Source organism: Vipera berus (genome assembly GCF_964194415.1).
Source record: "Vipera berus genome assembly, chromosome: 4".
NCBI lineage: Eukaryota > Metazoa > Chordata > Lepidosauria > Squamata > Viperidae > Vipera > Vipera berus.
In genome coordinates, this window is record NC_138206.1 from 15,920,742 (window position 1) to 15,946,793 (window position 26,052).

Genomic DNA, 26,052 nt, shown 5'->3' on the forward strand with positions numbered 1-26,052 from the left:
AGTTGCTTACACAAGAATTTATTCATTTATTTCGGACTCAACGGTGGAGTCTGCCAGGTATGCTTGCATCATACTCTTAAGTGGTTGGCTGTTCTTTTTCCTCAGAATAAATTACCGTAAAGCAGTTCCTGTCTGAGGACTTCTTGCTTTGACAATGGCAATTCCTGTGAATCATGTGGAATACTAATGGACCCAGTACCAAACTGATCACTCCTTTGTTCTCCATAATATTTTGAGCCTTCAATTCCTGAAATTTGTAGTTAACATAGCTATTTATTACATTAGCTGGGGAAGCTAGAAGTTATAAGCACACTACATTTATGAAGGCTTAGGAAGACAAATAAAATAAACGAGAGCCAGTTTGATCTAGTGATTAAGACACTAAACTAGCAAGTGGGAGATGATGAGTTCAAGTCCCATCTTAGCCATGAAAGCCAGCTGGGTGACTTTGGGCCAGTCACTCACACTCAGCCCAGCCTACCTCACAGGGTTGTTCACAGGGGAAAAACAGGAGGAGAAAGGTGCATTCTTTCTGATTACTTATTCTTAACACAGAAACCCTTGTATAATTACTACCAGAAATTATATTCCAGGCTATGATATGCCTTAGAAAGCCTATACTTTGCTTGATAAGTAGCACAACCTAATATAAAACAAAACCCCAGATATCTCACTAAAACAGCTGAACGGAGCTTCCTTTGGACATTAAAAACTGTCTCCTTTTTCGTGGTATATCAAACAGCTTTGCCTTCTTTGTCTTGAAGAACAACCTTTGTGGGAGTGGGAGAGAGAATACTGCTCAGCTGAGTTCAGCCAAAGTGCAACCTGATTGTACAGTAGGATTCCAGAATCACAGAGGCACTGGCTCTTTCTTGTTCAAAAAGATCCGTTCATTTCTCCTTTTCTTGTTCTTTCTGACCTCAAATCCTTGCTGCCCTGAAAAGTGATTGATGATCTTTGGGACTTCAAGCCATGCTTTGAAACATACCAAAGTTCCTCCTGTAATTGTTCTTAATGCAATCCTTATAACCACCCTGGATGTTTGATTCTAATGGAAGATGAGATGAAGATTTGCCTAAGGCTGTAATCTCCCTTAGATAATACCCACCAGTCTATCAGTGTATATTTCCCATCTTGGGACTGACCTGAATTGTAAACTTCAAGGCTGGAACATCTGGTTTTGTTGTTAGACTTTGTTATTCCTTTTCTATTTGATTTGTTCTAAAAAAAACTTGATGAAGCTTTTAGAAGGAGTCTAAAACTTCAGTGTTCCTTAGGGCTGTTTTTGTTAGTCCTAGTAAATTCCTGTTACTCAATCCTAGACTTTATAGGCTTCTTCATTATGATTGTGAAGACTTTGTACACTCTCTCTCTCTCATCTGCTTTGAGGAGAGAAGAAAGCTCCAAGGTAAAAAAAATATATCTCACTTGCCATTACATTCTCTATATCTAGGATTATTTTTATGACTTGTTTGAGTAAATCTTTGTACTGCTTTTACTGAATCGAGAATTGCACAGTAGTCTCAAGTTCAAGGCTGCTGGGCATGGTACCATTACAAACAGCAGTGCTGATCTGGCTGGATGCCTGGACATGTTCATTCATGAAATCCTGTTGAAACCATCGCTTCCAATTATATTCTTTCTCTACAACAGATACGCTTGCATGCTTTCTGCTCTTGTTTCATAAGCCACCATACAGTTATGTCATGGGTCAGTGGTGCTCTGTATAGGGACCATAAATATGATATCACTTTTCTACTGACGTATTTTTAAAGGGGGAAATTTGTATTACACAAGATTTCCGCACAATAAGATCATTGGGATCTGTTTTGCTTTGCCTGTGGCACACAGACATTAGAATTGTAGCATAAGAAGGAGCCATTAAGTCCAAATTCCCAATTTGAACAAGAATCCACATGAAAGAACATAGAATAATAAAGTTGTGAGAGACCTTGGAGGTCTTTTAGTCCAACCTCCTGCTTGAGCAGAAGATCCTATACCATTTCAGATAAACGGTCGTCCAGTGCCTTCTTAAAAGGCTCCAGTGATGGAGCACCCACAACTTCTGGAGGCAAGCTGTTCCATTGGTTGATTACTCTCACCGTTAGGAAATTTCTCCTTAGTTCTAGGTTGCTTCTCTCCTTGGCTAGTTTCCATCCATTGTTTCTCACCTTGCCTTTTGGTGCTTTGGAAAATACTTCGACCCATTGTATCGTATGTCAATGTTTCTCAACCTTAGCAACTCTGAGATGGCTGGGCATGGGTAGGGGCCTCCGATATAAGCCAAATAGGAGGCCCCTGGTTAGTTTTTTGGTTAAATTTTTTAGGAGGTTAGGGAGGGGGGTGGGAACTTCTTTTGGTTGTTCGGATATGGGGGGCAGTCCAGCAACCACTGTTCAGGCCAGGGCCGGGATTGATCGCGGAGGGGAGGAGCGGGGGTTGGTCGCCCCTGGGGCTCCAGGGCAAGTCGTGGGAATGCCTATTCCCACGACGTTAGGGAATGGCAGCAGGTGCAGGAACAGAGGGCCGTATCGATCTCAGGGAAGGCCTCTCCGCTACTTGCAAGCGGTGAGGCGTTCCGACCCTCTTGTTCTACCCCGAGGTCCCGGGAGTGAGGATGTGCAGCCGCCTGAGCTCCGGCTGGTGTACCTGAATGCCAGGTCTGTCGTTAATAAAGCTCCTCTCGTCCGTGACTTGGTTGAGGGTGAGCAGGCGGACCTGGCTTGCATCACGGAGACTTGGTTGGGCCCAGAGGGCGGTATTCCTCTGGCTGATCTTTGCCCACCAGGTTTCCGGGTGCTACACCGGCCTCGGGCTCAGGGTAGGGGTGGGGGAGTGGCTGTTGTTATGAGGGAGACCTTAGCTCCGCGGGAGGCCACCGTTCCGCAGATAGTCGGGTGTGAGTCTCTCTTCTTGAGATGCGGCCCTGGTGCGCAGTTGGGCTTGCTGCTGGTGTACCTTTCGCCTAGTCACGCAGCAGCAGCCCTGCCTGAGCTTCTCGATGTCCTCTCTGGGTTGGTGGTTGAGTTCCCGAAACTTATAGTTTTGGGGGACTTCAATCTACCATCTCTGGGAGGATCATCTGAGTTGGCTCGGGAGTTCATGGCTTCCATGACGGCCATGGACCTGACGCAAGTAATTTCAGGACCGACTCATGAGGGAGGCCACACCCTTGACCTAGTTTTCTTATCTGGTCGGTGGTTAGATGACCTTGGTGGGGGCTCTCCAATTATTATGCCCCTGTCATGGACCGATCATCATCTCCTGCGGCTGGTCTTCCGTTTTGCCACCCCCCGCCGTGGGTGTGTGGAACCAGTTAGATGGTACCGCCCCAGACGCTTAATGGATTCCGCGAGATTCCAGGCAGCGCTGGGGTCCCCACCTGCCTCCCCCACTCACAGCTCGGCAGATGCCTTAGTGGAAGCTTGGGAAAGGGCAGCCACTGAGGCTCTTGACCGAGTTGTACCCTTGCGGCGAGGTCTAATCACTTCGCTACCCTTATCGCGTCCGCAGATAATCGCCCGGCCGCTCTGTTTAGGGTGACTCGCTCCCTCCTTAATCAGGAGGTGAGGGAGGAACCCTTGCAGGGTCGTGCCGAGGAGTTTAACAATTATCTGTCGGACAAAATCACTCGGATTCGGACCGGTCTGGACTCTGACTGGGCAGAGTCTGGCGATCAGGACGCGGGTGGTCTTGTCGATATAACTTGGGAGGAGTTTGATTCTGTAACTCCGGAGGAAGTGGACAGGATTATGGGGAGACTGAGCTCCACCACATGTTTATTGGACCCGTGCCCTTCCTGGCTGGTTTATGCAGCCCGGGAGAGGACACGCAGCTGGTTCCAGGCAGTTATATCAGCTTCTTTGAGTGAGGGCAGCTTCCCTGCCGTCTTGAAAGAGGCGGTGGTGAGGCCCCTCCTCAAGAAGCCTGCCTTGGACCCAGCTGTATTGAACAACTTTCGTCCGGTCTCCAACCTTCGCTTTCTTGCGAAGGTTGTTGAGAGTGTGGTGGCGCATCAGCTCCCTTTGGTCCTGGATGAAGCGGATTATCTAGACCCGTACCAATCGGGTTTCAGGCCCGGGCACAGCACGGAGACGGCATTGGTCGCGCTGGTGAATGATCTCTGGAGGGCTCGGGACAGGGGTCATTCCTCTGTTCTAGTCCTATTAGACCTCTCAGCGGCTTTCGATACCATCGACCATGGTATCCTGCTGCGGCGTCTCAGGGGATTGGGAGTGGGAGGCACGGTTTTACAGTGGTTCTCCTCCTATCTCCAGGGACGCTCGCAGTCGGTGTTGACAGGAGGGCAGAGGTCGACCGCGAGGTCTCTCGTTTGTGGAGTTCCTCAGGGGTCGGTCCTCTCGCCTCTCCTGTTCAACATCTATATGAAACCGCTGGGTGAGATCATTCGTGGCTTTGGAGTTGGGTATCATCAGTACGCTGATGATACCCAGCTTTTTCTTTCTACCCCAAACCACCCCAGTGATGCCCTCAACGTGATGTCCCGTTGCCTGGAGGCGGTTCGGGTCTGGATGGGGAGGAACAGACTTCAACTCAACCCCGACAAGACCGAGTGGCTTTGCATACCTTCATCCCGGGTCTATTCGGATATTCCATCTCTTTCTATGGGGGGTGAATTATTACCCCCCGTAGATAGGGCTCGCAACTTGGGAGTCCTCCTAGATTCGCGGTTTACCTTGGAAGATCACATGGTGGCTGTGACTAGGGGGGCTTTCGCCCAGGTTCGCCTGGTGCGCCAGTTGCGGCCCTATCTAAGCCGGGATGATTTATGCACGGTCACTCACGCGCTCGTGACCTCTCGTCTAGACTATTGCAACGCTCTCTACATGGAGCTTCCCTTGAGGACCACCCGGAGGCTCCAACTGGTACAGAATGCAGCCGCGAGGGTTGTGTTGGGAGTCTCCCGATACTCCCATGTGACACCTCTGCTCCGTGAGCTGCATTGGTTGCCAGTTGTCTTCCGGGTGAGATTCAAGGTGCTAGTAATGGTGTTCAAAGCCCTCCATGGCATGGGGCCGGAGTACCTCAGGGAACATCTGCTGCCGGCATCAAGCTCCCTGCGCCCTGTGCGTTCCCACAGAGAGGGCCTCCTCAGGGTGCCACCGGTCAGAGAATGCCGACTGGTGGCCCCCAGGGGGAGATCCTTCTCTGTGGGCGCCCCGGAGCTATGGAACCAGTTACCGGTTGAGCTCCGGACGGCGCCCGATCTGCGCTCCTTTCGCCGCGATCTGAAAACATACTTGTTCGAGCAAGCCGGCCTGGCCTGAGGGGGGATTGGTGGGGTTTTTATCATTTTTATTGGGGTTTTTACTATGTATCAATTGTATTTTAATCGGGCATGCATTTAATTATCTTTTAGTTTTTGTAAATTTCTGTGTTTTATTCTTGCCCTGTACACCGCCCTGAGTCCTCCGGGAGAAGGGCGGTATAGAAATATTAATAAATTAAATTAAATTAAATGTATGGACTTTAACTCCCAGAAATCCCCAGCCAGTCCTTCTGGCTGAGGATTTGTGGGAATTTCATTTACTTATAAAAATTTATAGGCTGCCCATTTTACCTCAAGTTAACTCTGATCGATGAATTGACGTCCACACACCTTAAAGTTACCAAGGTTGAGAAACATTGCTCTATTTGGACACTTTGAAAAGGTAGGGATCCCATAATCATTTTGGATAACTGCTTCCAAGTAAAGTTAATTTATTTATCCATGGACCTGGCTTATTCTTCCTGATTGCAAATGGAGCAGGATAGTGGACATCTCCCTTCAATTCAGCTTTTTTTTTCTACTTCCCATATTAAGAGTGAGAGGAAGGACATGAAAAGCTCAAACAGTTCGGGAACAAAATGATCCAGTTTTAAAGAACATAAAAGAACTGCTCTGCTGGATCAGACCTTGTTCAAAACAAAATTTCTAAGTGACCCTGGCCTTAGTTTTTTTGTCACTAGGGGGATCGTTTGGGTGGAACAGTGCTTGCAATTTTTTTTCCACTGTGCACTTGTCAAGAAAATGGTCAGAGATTGATTTTAAGAGGAAAAAGGACTAAAAGTGATTAAAGTTGGCATCTTAACAACTGTAAGGCATCCAGATCTGTTGATCACATCACTAAGATCATCTTTCTTCTTAAACCTATATTTCCCAAGTGGAGAATAAACTGCTAGATGAAATGGACATTGAAATTTCACCCATGGTCCAACCTGCTGCCTTCCTTCTGCATTGGGCTATTATTATTGTGTCTTCCAAGCCATTATAACTTGGGGTAAGGGAGATTGCACCAATACATTTGGAAGGTGCTAGGTTGGATAAGGATACATAATATTAGCATTTCCACATGGAAACTACCACTACCCAGTCTGTCGAAAGCATTTTTGAAAACCAGTATGTGACTGTCTTTATTCCTATTGACTTCAGAATGTTATCAACAAATAGGGACAATCATCAGCCAGTCAGTGAATCCTCCAACCTTTCAGTTATACAATAAAAAAATCATAACTTGGTTTATAACTCTCTGCCTGAGCAACAATAGCTCCCGAAATAATACATAGTGTTCACTTAGCCACCATTTTAAAGTACAACATACCTTGAAAATAGGATTATGACCCAGATTTAGAGTTCCAATGCCTGCACATTCCTCCCCCCCACCATGATCACGTGACCATATTTTTGCAATGCCCCATGGTCACATGACTGCAATTGATGACAGTTTTGCTGGAGACCAGCAATTATTTCCAGTTTTCGGCAAAAGGCAATTTTGCCATAGTGAATAATAATGGATTAGCTTAATGACAGTAGCATCCATTTTATGACCACCATGTTGACTTAACAACTGCCACAAAAATGGTTGTAAAATTGGGCATGGTCACATGAAGACCTTCTTTATGATTATCCTGACTTACAACTAAAATTGTAAGACTCGATTATACCTGTAAGTCTAGGATTGTCTGGAAAAGTCCCTTCAAACTTACCCAACATTGAAGAAATAAATTGCTGAAACCCTAGTCATCTTGGGGTTTTCAGCATATGTTCTGTATGTTTGCTTTGCAGAAATCTTGAACTCTTGATCATTGGGAAGATCTGTCTGGCTAAAGACCTGTGCCTAAATTCCGTCTGAAAGCTTTACATAAGGATGGCCTAGCAGTGCAGTTTTATAGCCAAACACTTTTCCTAACAACTCATAGATCGCATTGTCCAGCCACTGTGAGGGTGAGGGGAGGAGGTGAGTTTCAGCTCCCTTGAGCTAGAGCAGGGGTTTCCAAACCTGGCAACTTTAAGACTTGTTTACTTCAACTCCAGAGTTGCTCAGCCAAATTTGTGGACTTCACTTTCCAGAATTTGGCTGAGGAATTCTGGAAGTTGAAGTCCAAAAATCTTAAAAGTTTCCAAGTTTGAAAACCCCAGAGCAAGAGGTTAGGAAGTGAGGTTAAGCACAAGTCCCATATGGTTAGAACATCACTGAAAAAGGTGATGTATGTCCAGTTTTCACACTTACGACATTTATTTATTTATATTTCATATTTACAAACCACTCATCTACCTCAAAGAGGAACTCTGCACCCTTGCGGCATTCCCCAAAGTCATGTGATCAAACTTCAGGTGCTTGGAAACCGGCATGTATTTACAATGGTTGCAGCATTCCAGGGTCCTGGGATTATCATCTATACTTCTCCTTCCTAGGGAGTTTCTCACGAAAAAAGTCAATGAGGGAATCCAGATTCGCTTAATGGCTGCATGTTTAACTGTGGTGATTTGTTTTACACACATGGCAAAAAGGTTGTAATATGGTGCACGACTCACTGAACAACTGGCTGGGTTCAATCTATTAGGAAATTTCAAGTTCTGTGTGACAACAGTGTCCACAAATGGGAAAACCCCCAAACCAGTGATGCTGTGCCACTGAGACTAAAACATACGAAGAACGACTACGGGACTTGGATTTGGCTAAGAAAAGAAGAAATAGGGGAGACATGATAGCAGTGTTCCAGTATCTGAGGGGATGCCACAAGGACGAGAAGCAATGGTTGGAAACTGATCAAAAAGAGAAGCAACCTGGAATTAAGGAGAAACTTCCTGACAATGAGGACAATCAACCAGTGGAACAGCTTGCCTTCAGAAATCGTGGGTGCTCCATCACTGGAGATTTTTAAGAGGAGACTGGACATTCACCTGTCTGAGACGGTGTAGATTCTCCTGCTTGAGCAGGGGGCTGGACTAGAAGACCTTCAAGGTCCCTTCTAGCTCTATTCTATTCTAAATTCTATTCAGCTCCTCAAGAAGGATACAGCAATAAGGCAGTTTCTGCACATTGAAGATTGCCTGTTCAGTTTCATAGCACGGTTTTTGCTTTTATATCGATGATGAAAGAGAAAAATCCATACCATGCGTTTGTTTCTTTCAAGACCGCTTGCATATTTTTTAAAAAAAAAATCAATTAAATTTGAGTTTTCACTGGATGGAGACCTCACAAGGAAGACAGTTGTGATTACATTTTTCTTTTGTTTTAATTGTTTGGTATATACTTGGTGAAGAGATTTTGGTTTATGGCAAATGCTTGAACCTTTAAAAAAGCATGGAATGATAACATAAGGAACTTATTATAGGCATTTCTTTACAATTCCTGAGAGCATGGTTTTGGGTGACCGCAAAAGTTATGTGTGTGTTTCTTTCTCTCCCTGTGTTTGTGTATAAGTTTCCCTTTTTAAGATGACTTAAAGGAACTGACTTTTATTTACTTATTTAAATTTAAAGGATTTGGATATCTCTGGATCCATTGATAAAGAAAGAATTGAATTCATCACCAGATTTTAAATTATTTTTAATAAACTCCTTTATCTCTTTTAGTCTTTATTCTGCAAGAAACTCCACATTCTTTTTTCTAGACAAATGCTGCATCTTAAGGGTTTCATTATTCTTGCAATTCATTGGTAACACAGTCTTCAAATAACCAGTACTATAGGTATATGTAGATATCACCAGATGGAGTACATCAAGAAACAAAATGACTATTGTTACAAAGAGGTAGAAGTGTTCAGTTATAACAGCAGACGTTATTACTGAAGTAAATATTTTTAATCAGTAAGTTAGTCTACAATGATTTTGAAATGAAGGACCTTAGGTAAATGAGAATCAATAATAAAGAATATAAGTTGTTCAGGGTTCAACTGTTTGGTTCTTGGTATTCTCTGAGACTTGGTTACTTCTTTGCAGATGTTTCATTTCCAAGCTACCAGTGCAGTGATACTATTGCCTGGCCTGGTAATGAAACATCTGCAGGAAAAGAAGCAAGCTCAAGAGAACACCAAGAATCCAAAAGAATCTGTGCTTGTAAAACAGTTTTGTTGCTTTTAAATATAAGAAAGATATCATTGGCTGATCAAGAATTGTGTTGAGGTGAGTAAACGAGCGATGGAAAAATTGCACATATGAAGCCAGTAATTAGTAGAAGTACCTCGCGTTTTCTCTGCCCAGCATAGAAACATAGCAGTGCAGGATTGCTATCACAGCTAGCAGACTTCTAAACTAGGAGTCTAGTTTAACCTTGGCAACTTTAAGACTTTGTGGACTTCAACTCCCAGAATTCCCTGGCTGGCTAGGGAATTCTGGGAGTTGAAGTCCACAGGTCGTAGAATTGCCAAGGTTGAAGACCCCTGTTCTAAAGAATTCCAGAGAAAAGTAACATGGAATATTTTTTTAAAAAATGAAATCGTTTTCATATTAACTAAAGATACTTAACATTTTGTATTTTTAGCATCTCTTTGACTTTTTGTGAAATTGCAAGCTAGGTAGTCCTCTACAATGTTCACTTTCACTCAGAAACAAATTTAACTGTGTGAAATATTCAGCTTTAGGTAAGCTACCAATTTGTGGCTCAGGACCCTAAATACACACTTTTTAATGAAGTAGCAGAGACAAGTTTGTGTTTTCCTTGGGAAAAGATAATAGGAGGATTGCAGTTATTTTGAAATAAGTTCCTTGAGCCCTGTGAGGATTTGGTCTCTCCAGCTGGAAAAATAATGCCTTTATATTAAGTCTAGCAAATAATTCCTAACCAAATCCTGAGCACCTATTGCAAAGAACACTCAGTTATGTCTCATAATCCAAATTTACTTTATTTCCACACATATGAATTTTATATATTGCATTTGATTTCAAAAGCAGTACTTTAATCTTAGGAATTTTCCCCTCAGATCATTAGGACCTCTTAAGCAGCCATTATAAAATATCCTCAGTGTTTATGGCCTTTGCTCATTTGTCTTGCTAAGTGCTTATCTTCCAAATATGAGTGATATTTATGATGTCTACATGATTATATAAAACTTTGCTCCGGGCAATTTTCTTGCCCTAATATCCTACATTTAACACTGAAATACATGAAATGAATCAATGTTCAAACACTAAAGTCTAATTACTCCAAAATAACTGCAGCTCAGGGAGCTTAGTTTTACAGTGTTTTTCTCTTTAAATATTCATAAGCATTTTTAAAGAAAAAAGTCTCAGCTGTACAAATATAGAAGTTGGGGACAGATGGGATGATTAAGTTTCCAGTCCAAAGAATTACTGGTAATAAATATAGTAGAAGCATTCATATTTTAAAAGCAAATACTTATTTAGTTGTGCCACTGAATGTATTTTAAGAAATCAGTGATGCATGTTTTCTATTCAAGAAATTCACAGATTTGGAAGTTGTTGTTTTTTTAATCCCATTTATATCCCGCCCTTCTCCGAAGACTCAGGGCGGCTTACAATCTAAGCACAAATCAAATGTGCTTAGCAATAGCCTTCATTCTATGTATATGCCTGCTTATTAGGGCTTTCGCCCCCCCCCCCCCGGTGGCATTATTACAAAGTCAGCTTATTGCCCCCAACAATCTGGGTCCTCATTTTACCTACCTCGGAAGGATGGAAGGCTGAGTCAACCTTGAGCCTGGTGGGATGCGAACCTGCACTAATTGCAGGCAGCTGGTGTTACTTAAGGAGGCATTAGCCCACTGCTCCACCAAGGCTCTCAAGTTAAGCGTGGTCTTGTGGGATTGTGGCAGAGTACAAATGGAATGAATGAATGAATGAATGAATGAATGAATGAATGAATGAATGAATGAATGAATCAAAGTAAGAACTTATAGGTATAGAGTCATTATAGATAAGATGCCTAGATCTCCAATGGCAGCCTCTGTAACATCCATTATAATACGCAAATATAATTCATGCTAGTGTTCTCATGATGCTTATGTTATACAGTATGCTGTTCTTGTCATTTGTGTAATGAATTCCTGGGTGCATATATAAATAGACCTCAGGTTATGATAGCAATTGGGGATGAAATTGTTGTTGCTAAGCAATCTGATAATGTATGACATCATATGACTGCATCATTTAGCAACAGCAATCCTGGGTAGTTCCAGTTGCCATCATAACTCCAAGATTCATAGGGTGTTTGGGATAATTTACTGAGGTTTGGGAAGCACTGTTGCAGTGGGTATGTATGTAAATGCAGTTGAAACAATTGGGCTGGCTGCAATTGTTTTTAAACAACCATGATGCCATGTAGCAGGCCACAGTTGTAATGTTGAATATAATTATTAATACTACTAACAAGTGTCTTGAAGATTTTGTAGATAAGCATACTTCATCCTATTCAGATTATAATTAAATTGAAACTTTGTTGTGTCCCTAGTAAATGGGGATTGAGATTTATATAAAATGTTTATTAGTTAAATTGTGATTTCTATACTTAGCAGGCGCTCTGAAAATATTTCATCTAATAGGTTCACTGGGGTTATTGAGTATTTGACCATTTCGGGAATTAGTGTTTTAAATGTAAAAACTACTGAACTGCTTCAAAATCCTAACACTGAAATAATGATTTGTTTATTTTATTTTATTTTTGCTTTTGTATTTCAGATCCAGAATGCGGATGATGTTTTAATAGCACCACTTGAGAAGTTTCGTAAAGAGCAAATAGGTGCAGCAAAAGTGAGTTGTTAAGGAACACTATTATTTTTACGACGTTGTTGTATACGCTATATCTTTTATATGCTATATCTTTTTTCTTGCCCTAAGAAGCTCTTCATTGGTTGGTTTTTTGTGTGATCCTGTAATAAATAAAGACTTTTGGTAGCTAATGTCATAAAAATTACAGGTTGTCCCTGACTTACGGCCACAGTTGAGCCCCAAATTTCTGTTGCTAAGTGAGACATTTATTTCTTAAGTGACTTTTGCCCCATTTCTCTGATCTTTCTTGCCAGAGCTGTTAAGTGAATCGTTGCACTTCTTAAATTAGTAAGATGGTTGTAAAGTGAATCTGGCTTCCCCTTTGACTTCGCTTGTCAGAAGGTCGCAAAAGGGGATCTTACGATCCCGGGAATGCTGCAATCGTCACAAATACATGCCAGTTGCCAAGTATCTGAACACTGATCACGTGATTATGGGGATGCTGCAACAGTCGCAAGTGCAATAAGCAGTCACAAGTCCCTTTTTCCAGTGGCTTTGTAACTTCAAACAGTCACTAAATGAATTTAAGGGCTACCTGTACTCTAATTTGCAGACCCTTCATCTTTTGCTCATGCTGGCTGGAAGGTAATAGAAATTGTAGATCAAAATATGTGAAGAACAAAGAGTAGGTTGCCCACTTCTGGAGTATATGATAAGTTTTTGTTAACGCCATTGAATCTCTTGCTTTCCCTACCATTAGCAAATCCCAATATGCTTTGGGTAGCCTGGCAATCGAGTTTATCTGAGCCAGAAAGTATGGGGAAGGGGAAGAATGACCTCTCTCTTTTATATTCCCTAATTGTAGGAAAAAAGGGGGAAAAAAGTAGAATGAGCTAACTGGGAAAGGATTCCAGGCATGTAGGCACTTTCCTTATTTGGTCAGTGTGGTTAGCTGGAACTCAGCTGGTAATGTTGTTGAAATCATGGATTACTGTGTTGTCTGCTTTTAGGGCCCAGCTCTCTCTCTCGTGGTTCAGTTTTATCTGTGCGGTATAATATTTAGCAATATTTGTTCAAGTGCTCCCTGACCTCTTTGCAACAATCTGCATCGCATCAAAGAAGATGGAGGAGCAAGCTCTGATGTTTTTAAGACATTAAAGAAGACTTCTTCGCTCTTCACTTCCTTTCTTCCGCCCAGCACTGCATTCCTTCTGCTTTGCTATTCTTTTTGGCAGAGAAAGAAACAGATCTGTTTGTTGTTCTGTTGATTTGGCTCTGTATCTATATCTTGAATTAACAATACCTCACATTTCTATGGCATCTCAGAATGTCCCAGATCTTCAAGCTATGGGATCTTGTTGCAATTCCTGAAAGAGCCCTATAAACATAATACCATATAATAATAATAATAATAATAATAATAATAATAATAATAATAATAATAATAATAATGATGATGATGATGATGATGATGATGATGATGATGATGATGATGATGATAATAATAATAATAATAATAATAATAAGAAGAAGAAGAAGAAGAAGAAGAAGAAGAAGAAGAAGAAGTTGGAAGGGACCTTGGAGGTCATCTAGTCCAACCCCCTGCTAAGGCAGGAAACCCTATACCATTTCAGACAAATGGCTGTCCAGTCCCTTCTTAAAAACTTCCAATGTTGGAGCATTCACAGCTTCTGGAGGCAGGTTGTTCCACTGGTTAGTTGTTCTAACTGTCAGGAAGTTTCTCCTTAGTTCTAGGTTGCTTCTCTCCTTGACTAGTTTCCATCCGTTGCTTCTTGTCCTGCTTTCAGGTGCTTTGGAGAATAGCTTGGCTCCCTCTTCTTTGTGGCAGCCCCTGAGATATTGGAACACTGCTATCATATCACCCCTCACCCTTCTCTTCCTTAAACTACACATACCCAATTCCAGCAACCGTTCCCTATATGTTTTAGCCTCCAGTCCCCCAATCATCTTTGTTGCTCTTCTCTGTACTCTTTCTAGAGTCTCGACATCTTTTTTACATCGTGCTGACCAAAACTGGATGCAGTATTCCAGGTGTGGCCTTACCAAGGCATTGTAAAGTGGTATTAGTACTTCACGTGATCTTGATTCTATCCCTCTGTTAATGCATCCTAGCACTGTGTTGGCTTTTTTGGCAGCTGCAGCATACTGCTGGCTCATATTTAAGTGATTGTCCACTAGGACTCCAAGATCTCTCTCACAGTTACTACTATCGAGCAAGGTACCACCTATACTATACCTGTGCATTTGATTTTTCCTGCCTAAATGTAGAACCTTACTTTTTTCACAATTGAATTTCATTTTGTTAGATAGTGCCCAGTGTTCGAGTCTGTCCAGATCCTCCTGTATCTTAAGCCTATCTTCTGGAGTATTGGCTATTCCTGCCAGCTTGGTGTCATCTGCAAATTTGATGAGTTCCCCATCTATCCCCTCATCCAAATCGTTGATGAAGATGTTGAAGAGCACTGGGCCCAGAACAGAGCCCTGGGGCACCCCACTACACACTTCCTTCCATGTAGATGCAGTTCCATTGAGGACCACACGCTGAGTACGGCCTGTCAGCCAGCTACAAATCCATCTGGTGGTGATGCTATCTAACCCACATTTTTCTATCTTATCAAGTAGTAGGTTGTGATCTACTTTATCAAATGCCTTACTGAAGTCCAAGTAAATTATATCTACAGCATTCCTCTGGTCCACTAGTTTTGTCACTTGGTCAAAGAATGCAATAAGGTTTGTCTGGCATGATCTGTTTTTGACAAACCCATGTTGGCTTTTAGTGATAACTTTGTTCGCATCAAGGTGTTCGCTGATTTGTTGTTTGATTATCTTTTCCAGATATAGTATCTGCCTATCATATTACTAGCTTGCTATTGCATTATTATGGTTCGTCACACAGTCAGTAAGATGTTCAAACTGGATTTGACATTTTTACAGCTCTTGAGTCCTTCTCAAGGACCTGGGATAGGCAGATGTGGATATGTGGATGGTGTTACAGTTATCGTCGCAGGATGTAAGCTGTTCCAAGTAAAGCCGCCATTCGCTGTTGACTGATGGCGCATTTGTCAATGCCAATGGTGTTCAAGTGGTCTTCCAGTTATTTTGGGATTGCAGCAAAGGTACCTATTACTATCGGTAGTACCTTAGCTCTCTTTTGCCACTTTGTCATTCTGTTTCTATTTGTGGGTCTTTATATTTTCTTATTCTCTCCAGTTCTTTCTCTTCTCTTCTGCCGTCTCCAGGTACTGCCACATTCACACTCCAGACTGTTTTATCTTTCTAATAAGCAATTATTATTGTTGCTATTAGCATGGTTGGTTACATAGTCAGCCACCTATTTGGACTGCATTTGGCATTTTTGTCCTCCATTCAAGTCCTTCCCAAAGACCTGTGATAGGCAGATGTTGATGTTTGATGGTGTTTGAAGTATCGTCGCAGGATGTAAGCTGTTCCCATTAAAGGTGTCCTTTGCAATTGACTGGTGGTGAATTTGTCAATGCTGATGGTGTTCAAATATTATTATAATGGTTTGTTGCACAGTCAGCCAGATGTTCAGACTGCATTTTTGTCCACTTATTGAATCCTATGATTATTATTATTTCCTGTTCACCCTTCTCCTATGAGACAGTTTTGAAAAACAATTATGCTAATTAGAATCTTTGGAGAGCAATAATTTTAAAAGATGCCAGAACAGGGGAGAGTAATTTGTATAGCTGGGAGAACTTTTTTGGTCTCTGATTCACTTTCCTATTTGCTACAGAAATTCAGATAGAGGAGAAGAATGATTTGCAGTGATTCTGTGCCAACCATGGAAGAGAGGACTTCTTATACAGCTAGCAGAAAACTTTTATAAAATGCTCACATGCCTATATGTAAGGAATAAAGCAATTTTGCCAAATTATTTTGAGTAGCAGATACTTTAGTCTCCAGACAAATAACTGAAGCTTTTTTTCCCCTTTCTGTTCCTTCAACATGGTGGTGTTTTAAATCAGGAGACTGAGAGGAAGCGATGTTCTGGTGTTCTTTTTTATGATTTTATTCTGTAAGTCACACTAAGAGCTTTCCAGACTGAAGAGCAAGATATAAGTGCTTTAAATAATTAAGTAAGTTTCAGCCTGGTCTGGTAGAATGCAATTGGTTTGGCTGTTAAAATAATATGATTTTTTAAAAATAAAATAATGTTCTGATGAGAGAATACAATGATAAAAAAATCTATATTCTCACTTTGCAGTTCAACTTAGTTTAAAAAAAAACAAAAAACCTCTCGCTACGTAATGCTTTCCATAAAGCTTAGCATACATAATTGTTGGCTGTGCTTCAATGGTACAATGTTAGGTTCATTATTCTACATAGCCCTTGACCAAAGTCGTCATCCTTGTAGATCATATCGCGTTCCACTTTCTCAGTCTTGACAACTTTTAGATGTGTGGACTTCAACTCCTAGAATTCTCCAGCCAGCAAGGGTGCCTGGAGAATTCTGGGAACTGGAAGTGTACACTTCTAGAAGTTGGGTGTTCAGGATTCCACATCACCAATATTGGATGAGCAGGCCTTTTTTTCATGCTCTCCATTGACTAAGTTTGTCAGAGCAGTTAAACAAAATGGGACTCTGAAGAGTTTTGAGAGACTCTCAAGAAGGGGTAAAGGGACGCGGTGGCTCAGTGGGTTAGGACGCTGAGCTTGTCGATCAGAAGGTCAGCAGTTTGGCAGGTTGAATCCCGAGTGCCGCGTAACAGAGTGAGCGCCTGTTACTCGTCCCAGCTTCTGCCAACCTAGCAGTTTGAAAGCATGTAAAAATGCAAGTAGAAAAATAGGGACCACTCCGGTGGGAAGGTAACAGTGTTCCGTGCGCCTTTGGCGTCTAGTCATGCCAGCCACATGACCACGGAGACGTCCTCGGACAAGCGCTGGCTCTTCGGCTTTGAAACGGAGATGAGCACCAGCCCCTAGAGTTGGAAACGACTAGCACGCATGTGTGGGGGAACCTTTACCTTTACAAGAAGGGGTGGTGATGGTAGGCATTAAAACAATAAATGCAAACAGGTGCACACTGAAGCAAAAAATTGACATTGAAGAAGATATATTGTTGAGGACTAAACTAACAATTCCTCCTCGGAAAACAATTGAATAATTGAATGAGAATTCCAACTCGGACTGGATGCTTAAGACAAATATTTAAAGGATTGTAGGAGAAGGACAGGAAAAGCCTGGAGGCGAAGTCAAGAGAGTAATCAGCCAGGAGCAGACATGTCAAACTTGCGAAGTCACATGACTTCACGCAACGTATTGGAACTTTTTCCCCATTGCCGGTAATGGGGTGGGCGCGGTTTCCTTGTGATGCGTCCGGCCTGTGGGGCGGCAGTTTGACACCCCTGGACTAGAGTCATTACATTCCCATAAACATTCTATGTCCAACACGTTGAATTCCATTGACTCTTGATTGCATTGAATCTAGCACCAGTTAAGTGTTGACCATTAGGTGATTAGATTCTTGTGTATAGATAGGAGCAATAAATCAACTTAATTGGAGCTTAATGTGTGGTCCTGGTTCTTTGGGTTTGAGAAGGATAACATTATTGAAGGTGTGTTGTTGAAGATTATGGGACATTAAACACTCCCAATTTATTTCTGTGTGCCTTCAAAGTGTTGGTTATCATCTTTAAAACCTTATATGGCACCGAGCCAGATTCTTGGTGGGACTACCCTCTTCCTAGGGTATTTGCTTATTCTACTAGATTAGATATAGTGGACCTGCTCCAGGTCCCTACTCTTAAATCCCACCTAGGAACTGTGCTTTTCCTGTGCTGCCCCTGCCCTGTGGAAGACCCTTCCCCTTAAGCTCTGGTAGGATCCCATCCACTTAATCTTTCCAGCAAGTTATGAACAGCTGGCTTTTCACACAAGTGCTACGACAGTGGGATTGGAATCTAAGGATTTTGGAGATGAAAGGGTATAGTTATGGATTGGGAGGCAGTTTTTTCTTGATTTGTTTTCCTGTTCTGGAATTCTTTTTATTGCTTCTGTTTTTATTATTATTGTTAGCTACCCCCCAGTAGTGTAGCACAAGGTGAGCCGCTATATAAATCATTAGTTGCAATAGATATCCATTATGTCTTATAACATCTTATACATCTTCTAAAAGAAACAATTGGAGTTCTGATACCAGCCACTGAAGAATTTGAGAAGAGTGTTCCTTTTGCTTGTTGCTTGATTCTGATCTTGGTTGGTTTTTTTTATTGTCTACTATCTGGTAATCATGTACACTAGATAAGCCTTCTGTGTTCCAAATAGAGATGTTATAGCATAACATAAAACAACGTTATATCAGAATCTGATAGTAATTGATTAGTCTACATAAGTAAAGGGCTGGGCAGCCTTGATTAACCTTCAGATTAATTCATTTGTTTTCCCCCCCTTGTTTTCCCCATTTCTATAAACAGGAAAACATTTGTATACAATCTTTGATGATGAGCATGAGATTGTTTTTCGATAGAAAGTTTCTGGCTCAAAACTACAGGGATTTATGCTGTGATGTTACTTGATAGTTGCAATGGAAAAAAAATTATATTTAGCAGATGCTGTGTTAAATAAATGTTTTTGGTTTTCAATTCTCTCTCTATCCCAGAGAATGTTAGCAAAGAGGAGTATAAATCTGCAAACACTTTATAAGATAAGTAATATTTTCCACTGTTTGTGACTTCAACCTCTTTAATTTAAGGTCATGTAAAAAGCAAACAAAATGATCAAGGGAATGAGATACATCACTTTAAAAAGCTAAACATTTGTTTTTTGGGGGGTGGGGTTATATAAAGGAGATGACATAATTGTTTGTAGGGAAAATGTGTAGAACAGTGATAGAGAATTCACTTCCTTCTCTTATAATAACTAGATGGTTTGGCATGCTGTGAAATTTTGAAAGAAATTTAAGCCTTAAAAATAAGTATTTTATATACAGTAAATAATTAAGAGGTAAATAGCTCTGTAAGGAAATATTGGTGGATCTAATCTAATTTAAATTACTCTTTTCCAATCCAGAAATGTGTTGGGACTATAAATCCCAGAATTTCCCAAAATATTTGAGAAGAATAATTGGATAAAAATGGAATTAAACCACCAAAAATATCTTGTACTCGATGAGAAAAAGTCTTTTGGTACTTACATGGGCTCATAAGTAACAACAGTTAGCAATTCCTTTACACCAAAAGTATCTTTGTCTGCAATTGTGACAGAATTGCAAAAGGAGAGCTGTCTAATCCTAGGGAAAGATGTAGTTGCTTTTAAGAGCTATGTCCCCAATTTATTTGATGCACATTTTGTTTTCAAGTCATTTGTCAATCCTTTTTATCTCTCATTAAAAAAAAACCTGGCTACTGTAAACTGTTTTTTTTCTTTTTCTTTTTTAAAATTATGTTATATTGTTTTGAACTAATCACAGAGAGACTGTGGGAAAGTAACACTAAGCAAGAGCTTCAAAGCCTGGCTCAGCCACTTGGCTTGAGACTCCAACGGATGAATTTTACATTGGGGGTAGTTGATAGATTAATAACAGTTCCCACCCACCCCTCTGTCTCATTCTATTCCCTTCCTCCCCATCTTTTTGGTTACGGCTCAGTAATTGGGATCTTTGTAGTCTTTTATTTATATCATCTAGGTTTTGGGCAGTTGTATCTTTTTAATGGGACGCGGTGGCTCAGTGGGTTAGGACGCTGAGCTTGTCAATCGGAAGGTCGGCAGTTTGGCGGGTTGAATCCCGAGTGCCGCGTAACAGAGTGGGCACCTGTTACTCGTCCCAGCTCCTGCCAACCTAGCAGTTCGAAAGCACGTAAAAAAATGCAAGTAGAAAAATAGGGACCACTACGGTGGGAAGGTAACAGCGTTCCGTGCGCCTTTGGCATCTAGTCATGCCGGCCACATGACCACGGAGACGTCCTCGGACAAGCGCTGGCTCTTCAGCTTTGAAACGGAGATGAGCACCGGCCCCTAGAGTTGGAAACTACTAGAACGCATGTGCAGGGGAACCTTTACCTTTACCTATCTTTTTAATATTATGAGCCACCCAGAGTTACCCTGTGGTAAAAGGAATGATGACCAATAAATTTTGCAAATAAATAAGCAAGAAAGGAAGCAAGCAAGCAAGCAAGATTCCTTGGTTAATCCTATGCCAGCATTAAGCTCTTTTGCTATCTCCAGGGAACCAAAACAAGTCATCTTCCACTTCTAATACTCTCCAACCATGTAATTCAACCTGGATTTCAAGATCACTGTGGGAACTTGGGAGTCTGTAATACTTCCTTCTTCTCCTGAGATAAGCAAGCAATCTTTCATCAGTAACATGTTTTTGCAAGTTATATCCCTGTAAGCAAATGTTTACTATTAATGATACCTTTTTACCACAGTGGCCTGCCTCTTTTTTTGTCCAGGCAAGTATTACACACACAACTTCCTATTGTGTGGTGACTCAGTAGTTGAGCACATGTTTAGCATGAAGATCACTGTTTCAATCCCTGATGACAAGAAGATAAGAAAAAAAAGCTGTTGCTAATCAGAGTAGATGGTTAAATAGATCAAATGATTAAAGCAGGGGGGGGTTCAAACTTGGCCCTTTTATGACTTGTGGACTTCTGTGGAGAGAGGTTTTTCCGTGGACCAGAGGGTGCATGGTTTTGTGTGCTTCCCGCATCTCACAGATGGGGCTTTGTTTGTGCGGACCGGTTGCTGGCATGCTATGGCCTGATACTGGTCCACAGACTGGGGGTTGGGGACCCCAATCTAGGTAAGCAAGTAAAAGTAAGTAAGTAGTTCTTTGCACTCCTGCCCCTGCAGTCTTACAGGATGAAGCAAATCTGTTCCAAAAGAAATGATTATAGGTGCTTCATGAGATTAATGAACATTGATTAATCATTTGAATTTGCTGCTTTTTTCCCTGCCTTACACTCAACATACATGTCCACCACATGCTATTCAAGATATGCAACCAGGTATACTTTGTGAAACCCATTTTTTTCCCTGAGATACATACAGTATTGCTTGAAATACAGTATTTTCCTGAGATATAGTATAGTATATAGTATAGATATAGTATTGCTTGAATATTGGCAGAATATCCATTATGTGAAAGGTCCATGTTTTGATTCTTGCAAACTTCTAATGCAGATGGTTCAGCAAACCCATCTCAAGACAGAGGGTCCAATTTACAAACTACACTGAATCTTACTGTTGTTGTTGTTAGTTGCGAAGTCGTGTCCCGCCCATCGCGACCCTATGGACAACGTTCCTCCAGGCCTTCCTGTCCTCTACCATCTTCTGGAGTCCATTTAAGCTCACACCTATTGCTTCAGTGACTCCATCCAGCCACCTCATTCTGTGTCATCCCTTTCTTCTCTTGCCCTCAACCTTTCCCAGCATGAGGTGGCCAAATTATTTGAGTTTCAGCTTCAGGATCTGGCCTTCTAAAGAGCAGTCAGGGTTGATCTCCTCTAGGACTGAACACCTTGCAGTCCAAGGGACTCGCAGGAGTCTTCTCCAGCACCATAGTTCAAAGGCCTCAATTCTTTGGCGCTCAGCCTTTCTTATGGTCCAACTTTCACAGCCATACAATGCAACTGGGAAGATCATGGCCTTGACTATATGCAATTTTGTTGGCAGGGTGATGTCTCTGCTTTTTAGTGTGCTGTCTAGATTTGCCATGGCCTTCCTCCCCAGGAGCAAACGTCTTTTAATTTCTTGGCTGCAGTCCCCATCTGCGGTGATCCTGGAGCCCAGGAAAATAAAATCTGTCACTACCTCCATTTCTTCCCCATCTATTTCCCAGGAATTGAGATGGCCGGATGCCATGATCTTGGTTTTCTTAATGTTAAGTTTTGAATCTTACTAGGCTCATCCAAAAAGGACCCCAAACAGCAGCTTCTCTTAAATTGGTATACGTTTCCAATTGTATCATTTTAAGAGACTAAAGAAGAATTGCACAACAATGGATTCAGTACACTAAGGTACAAATGGATCCCAAATGCAAAAGAATTAGCAGTTAATTTTGACAGGCAGGAACAAATGCTTATAGTGAATGAAAAATTGTTTTTTATTTCCCAGTTTTATTGGGAGTAGGATTTTCTTTTTGTGCTGTTTTGGGGAAAAAAGGATTTAAAGGATTATGAAAAGAATGCTGGTATTCTATAGTGACATACAATATTACTACTTTATTGACTATGAAGTACAAGTAATTGCTTTTGGGAGGCAGGTAAGAAGAGATTTCTTGACATAGTTGAAAATGCTCTGATTTCCCACAAAACATATCCCCTTGCTGCTAGAAAATATGGACTTTTGCTTCTCTTCCACCTTTATTGTGATTTTCTTTGAATCTTAAGAGGTTGAAATGGGGGCTTCCATTAAAAAGAAAGCATGTATTTTTATTGGCAGTTAAAGCTGGGCATTTTGTTCTTGCTGACCCATAAATTTGAAAGTTAGTGGTTTTGTTTTAGAAGTGTTCTGGGAATATTTGTCAAGTAGTTTTATTTCCAAAGCTGAAAAGACTGGCTTACTAATTTTTTTATTGAGAAATTCTCAACAGTGAGATCTTAAGTCTCAATAAAAATGAAGATATAAATCAGCTGAAATGTGTGATGAATGGCTTTGACATCTACTAAGAGTACTTTACTACTAAGGGTATGTACTTTTCTTCTGGCGTTGGAATAAAAAAAAAATGCCAGCATGTGGTAAGAATAGAGACAATTAAAAAGCGGTATTGCTGCTTTCCAGTAAACGGACCTCTCAGGTCACTGGATGATCTGGTAACAGGAAATCATAGTTAAGTTCTTTTTTTTTCTTCCAAAAGAGATGGTTTCAAAAAACATTGAATCTTAAGGTAGGTGAACTATTGCCCTTACTGTAACAGACTATCTTTTGTTTCCCCTTCTTGGAGGGAGGTTGGAATTTTCATTGACTGTGTGTAGGTAACATTGGGAATTGTTTACAGTTTATCAAAGCACATTAATGACTTAACCATTTGGTAGAGGAATTTATTTGGGGTTCTCCAGAATTCTTCATCGACTGTGGGGTGCTACAAAGAACAAGAGGTGCCAGGAAAGATCGAATCCCCCCCCCCGGAAAATTAAGGCAGAGGAAGCTCATTAAATTAAATTAAATTTCCCGCACCTCTTGTTCTTTGTAGCACCCCACAGTGGATGAAGAATTCCGGAGAACCCCAGAGAGGGAGACGGTTTGTTGAATGCAAAGTATTCAACCTACTGTGGCTTTTGTTTTTTTTCCCCCAGTAGGTTAATACCATTATCTTTTGCCCTTTGTGGAATCCACCAGAATAAATTCCTGTACCAAATGGTTAAGTCATTAAGAATCTTTATTTTATAATTTAATCTCCAGCCATTCTTGTAGACGGAATGCCTTTATTAGCAGCAAGTATAATTGGTGTCAGATTTCACCTATATTCAGGAACAAAGACCTCTCGGCTTCAAAAACAAAAGCCATTAGTTTCCCAATCTGTTTCTCATCACCAACAACAACAAAAAAATACCTCACAAGCACCAGGTCCTGGCAGGAACAAAACAAAAAACTAGTAAGCAAATCCAGAAAATACTATTAGGTGTTACTTGGTAAATCATCAGGCTAAATATATGATATTATCTTGTAATTGGAAATAAGGTTTGGGAAGAATTTCCATCTTGCAGTTTCTGTGCTGATCCATAAAGAGCATCTGCTCATCTCTACTTCATAACTTGTTAGTGGTTGCATATTTTTGCATGCAAATCATGGCTGAGATTTCAAGGCTACAGTCCTGTGGCTTGTGAGACTTAATACAGGGAAATTATTTGTAAGAAACCCAACAATCAGCAATTTATAGAGCTGTGAGCAAGTTAGTGATGAAATTATCATTATTTCTTCCCAGTTTGATGTTTTACATATTACTTACTTATCTGCAGCATATGTGACAATGTCCTTATTATCATAATTTAGTATAATTCAGTATAGAACACTACGCCAATTATTGAATTCATAGGTTACAAGATGGTAATAGTGCTTCTAGGTACTTGTTGTCTTCTAAGTATTGGTTTTGTTTTTCTTCAGTGAATCAAATTTGCACTGGTTCACTAAACGGTACAATAAGGAGGCATTAGCCTTGGTGGAGCAGTGGGCTAATGCCTCCTTAAGTAACACCAGCTGCCTGCAATTAGTGCAGGTTCGCATCCCACCAGGCTCAAGGTTGACTCAGCCTTCCATCCTTCCGAGGTAGGTAAAATGAGGACCCAGATTGTTGGGGGCAATTAAGCTGACTTTGTAATAATGTCGCTTGGGGTGTGTGTGAAAAAGCCCTAATAAGCAGGCATATACATAGAATGAAGGCTACTGCTAAGTTTGTAAGCCGCCCTGAATCTTCGGAGAAGGGCGGGATATAAATGGAATTAAAATAAAAATAAAAAATACTAATACTTTCTGTTGAGGGCCAGTTTGGTATAGGTGTTAAAAGCCACAGGCTAGAAACTGGGACACGGTTGAGGGACTTTGCTTAGTGAGTCTCTTAGCTCAAGGAAGAAAAACACAATGATAAACCACTGCCAAAATGTTGACTGCAGGGATTGGTCCAGGCAGTTGCCAAAAGACAAAGACAGACTCAAAAGAAACAGAAATGTGACTTTCAGTTAATGTTGTCTTCTTGTTAAATTTCGAAGAAATGTATCTACCGGTATACCATTTTCATTAATACTTGTAGAGCTGACACATGTGAAATTCATGGCATTTGCAAGCAAGTAAACGGCTTGCCACACAGAACAAGGCCCTTTTATGAACAGAGCTACAGATTTTATACAACAGGCTAGCATTATTTTTACAAATAGTTGGTTGAGTGAAACAATATAATTAATAGGACCCAGTATTGTAAAGAATTCATTGCTGAAATTCTGCTTTCACTGGGAAATTCCCCTTGCATAGTTCAGGGTACCAACAGTTGCATCACATCAATCATTGAACAATACTATGATCTGTTCCACTGAACTGACTTACTCATGACATGTTCTAATTTCTTGGGTTTTGTTGCAAATATGTTGGCAAACTGGATAATTAAAGAGAGAGATCCATTTTTCTCTGTTCCCCTACTTAGACTCTCCTACTTATATTCTCCTAAGGTAACTGTTTCTTCCTTATAAGTTATTTTTGGGGTTTAGTAGATGACAACATTCATTTTAACATGTTGAACAATTCAGCATATTCTTTCTTCACAATAGTCAAAGAACTTATTATCCACTGCCAGATTATACTGCTTGAAATACTAATATTAATAGTCCATCTCAGTTTTCTACATTATTCACTGATTAGGAGGGATATTCTAGATTTTGAAACATGAATCTTTCCCATCTCTATTATGAGACACACAGCCTGGGTTGGTCTGTACACAAAATGTCTGTTGTTTGCTCCTTATCTTTCCTTTGCATTGACCTGATCTTTGAATGGCTTATAAAAATTTTGGGCAAAGGATTCTCAGATCATATAAGTGCTGCTTTAGATTTATAGATTAGGCAGTAGACACAGGAGCACCCTCAATCTTGACCCATAGCAGTGATAGCAAAGATGACACCATATTACTGCAGATAGCCAGGTAATCAAAGTTATCTGTGGGAAAAGATAACCTTAGTTAATTGAACTCAGGTTGGCATCCCGTGACAGCAGCTCTTAATAAAGTAGGAGAGAGTGAACACATGGATATCTGTAAAAGAGTGATGTAATTTGAACAATTCAGTGAGAGGTACTTATCAAGAATAGTTTCAGTTAACATAAGCAGAGTCAGTACTTCCAACTTTCCAAGTATAACTTCTGTTAAATTCTCCACTTATTGTGTAATAAACATTTGGAATTCTTTGTAAACAAAGGTCCAGTTGTTCCTCTTGATTTTTATATTAAACTGAAATTTTGATAACAGCATCAACAATTGCTCATTCTGTATTTATGGAGATGTGTGGTGCTATTAGCTCTCCCTTGCTCTGAATTCCATTCTTCCAAAGTTATGTTTGTAAACTTAGTTTAAACTTCAGCAGCTGTGTATGTTGCTTGGCTTCTGTATATTTTAACATACAGCTGGAATA

The 26,052-nt window shown here is 40.8% G+C and overlaps 1 protein-coding gene across 1 annotated transcript in view; it reads left to right on the top strand.

Annotated features, from left to right (window-relative positions):
- ARHGAP42 (Rho GTPase activating protein 42) overlaps positions 1 to 26,052 on the top strand; it is a 164,607-nt gene that overhangs the window by 72,850 nt on the left and 65,705 nt on the right. The window contains exon 5 of the mRNA XM_081327736.1: positions 11,921 to 11,992. Coding sequence (XP_081183862.1) covers positions 11,921 to 11,992 — 72 coding nt within the window. The remainder of the gene's footprint in view (positions 1 to 11,920; positions 11,993 to 26,052) is intronic.